The sequence below is a fragment of the Emiliania huxleyi genome (genome assembly GCF_000372725.1).
Source record: "Emiliania huxleyi CCMP1516 chromosome Unknown EMIHUscaffold_162, whole genome shotgun sequence".
NCBI lineage: Eukaryota > Haptophyta > Isochrysidales > Noelaerhabdaceae > Emiliania > Emiliania huxleyi.
This window is the reverse complement of record NW_005200960.1, coordinates 24,438-26,624: the sequence shown is the minus strand read 5'-3', so window position 1 is coordinate 26,624 and position 2,187 is coordinate 24,438. Positions and strand designations below refer to the sequence as shown.

At 60.8% G+C, this 2,187-nt stretch overlaps 1 protein-coding gene across 1 annotated transcript; it reads left to right on the top strand.

Annotated features, from left to right (window-relative positions):
• Positions 1 to 526: 526 nt before the first annotated feature.
• EMIHUDRAFT_112037 (hypothetical protein) lies at positions 527 to 1,294 on the top strand (the record flags this gene model as incomplete). Its single annotated transcript, XM_005785214.1, has 1 exon — positions 527 to 1,294. The coding sequence occupies one exon, from the start codon at positions 527 to 529 to the stop codon at positions 1,292 to 1,294; it is 768 nt and encodes a 255-aa protein (XP_005785271.1).
• Between the last annotated feature and the right edge of the window lie 893 nt (positions 1,295 to 2,187).

Here is a 2,187-nt window from a genome sequence, read left to right as displayed (position 1 = left end):
TAAAATCCCTGTGTGGTGGCGGCGTGCCGTCCTCTCATCCATCCCTTGGGGTGTATGTTTTCTTTCTTTCTTTTTTAGATGGTCCCAGCCTAGATGGTGTCGAGGGGTGTCGAGGGGTGTCGAGGCTCGAGGGGTCGAGTGGTGTCGAGGGTGTCGAGTTGGCAGGAGGTGTCGAGGTGTCGAGTTGGGAAAGAGAGAAAATTTGAGGCGTCTCATCTCCATCCGAAAGAAAGAAAGAAAACATAAGCGCCCAGGAGGGATGGGAGGACGGCACGCCGCCACCACACAGGGACTTTAAGGAGAGGAGTGGTGGTGCTAGCCGTCGCCATCCGGCAGAGTGTTCAACCACATATTTTTTCTGGCGTCCTCGACTTTTCCTGCTTTGCGGCGTTCGCGGGTGCACTCTTGACTTTGCGAGGGCGGCCGGCACGGCCGCACCACCCCTTACATTATACCTGGAGCTTCCGTTGTGGCTGGGCGCAGCCTCGACAACCTCGAGTGCCAGAGCTCGCCAAGTGCTCGACATATGGCGACCGAGTACCTCGCCGCTGAGACTGCCATGAAGGTCGAGTCCGAGGAGGTCCCTGTCGGCCACCGCGGCGGGCCGCCTCTTTACGGAAGGATGATGAAGTCCATTCAGACTGGCCATACCTTTGGCAACCGCGTTCGCATGCTGAAGCTGCCCCTCATCTTTCTCGAGGAGGGTCTCTACGCGGGCGCCATCACGCAGTTCTACTTTCTGTCCGTGGCACTCGAGGCGCAGCTTGACCGGCACAGCTCGGACCCGATGGTGGCAAAGGTGCTCGGCCTCGGTCTGCGGGTCGCCCCCGGCTATGAGGCGGACCTGCGTGAGCTGTACGGCGAGGGCTGGCGGGAGGTGGCCTCGAGGGCGCGCACCGCGGCGACGGAGGCCTATGTGGGCGTCATCGAGTCGGCCGACGCGGTGTCGCTGGTGGCGGCCGCCTTCATTCTCTGGGGCGCGCTGGTGGTGGGAGGCGGCAAGGCGACGCAGGCAAAGGTGCGGAAGGTGATCCCGCGCTGCGAGCACAGGCTGTTTGACGTCGCGGAGGACATGAAGAAGGCGCGGCAGAGCTTCAAGAACACCTTCACGGCGATCGGCAAGGAGTGGCCGGAGCACTTCGCGACGCTCGAGGCGGAGGCGGCGCGATTCATGGACCTCAACAACTCGGTCGTGCTGTCGGTGCGGTGCTGGGGGGTGACGGCGACCGCCATAACAGCCGGCGTGGCCGCGCTCGGAGTCGGTGCCGTGGTTGCGTGCCGGGCGAGGGCGTGAGCAGGAGCCGTCTCGGGTGGACTCTGTGGGCGTGGGACTCTCTAGGGGACTGTGAGTGTCACCGACGCGACTGTGCTGTGTGCTGTGCGTGTGTCAGACGGTGGTCGCTTCTGTGGACACGCGCGAGCAACACGCCCTTCTTGACTGCTCCCAAAAGGGGGCGGGCCGCACCCCCGCCCGCGGCCGCGCCGCCCCGCCCCAGCTTAGCCCCAGCCCCCACACACACCGCGGGGGACACACCGACTTTTCCTTTTTCATATTACTACTGGTTGGGTAGTATAAGTTCTGAGCCTGGAGGCCTAACGGGTCTAAGTGTGGCTAGCCACGCTGGAGTGCTTGCGCGGTCTAAGATCAGCGGGAGCCTCTTACATCGGCTAAGTCGGCCGTGGACGGCCTGGGGCCAAGAGGCTCCCACCGTGATCAACGTACAACGATACGGCGCAGCCCCCAAATTTTCATCCTCCTCTTCCGATTCTCGTTGCTGCTTCTTGAGCGCAATCTTCGGCGACTTCTAGCCAAACAGTTCTCACAAATAGCCTCAAGCTCAAACGAACGCGTGTCAGAGAACCCCTGTGTATGCTGGTCCTCTTTGAACGATCCGCACGTGAGGTAGTGCGGCGGTGTATCATTCACTTTATGCCACCGTTGCATATCCCGGGATATGCAACGGTGGCATAAAGTGAATGATACACCGCCGCACTACCTCACGTGCGGATCGTTCAAAGAGGACCAGCATACACAGGGGTTCTCTGACACGCGTTCGTTTGAGCTTGAGGCTATTTGTGAGAACTGTTTGGCTAGAAGTCGCCGAAGATTGCGCTCAAGAAGCAGCAACGAGAATCGGAAGAGGAGGATGAAAATTTGGGGGCTGCGCCGTATCGTTGTACGTTGAT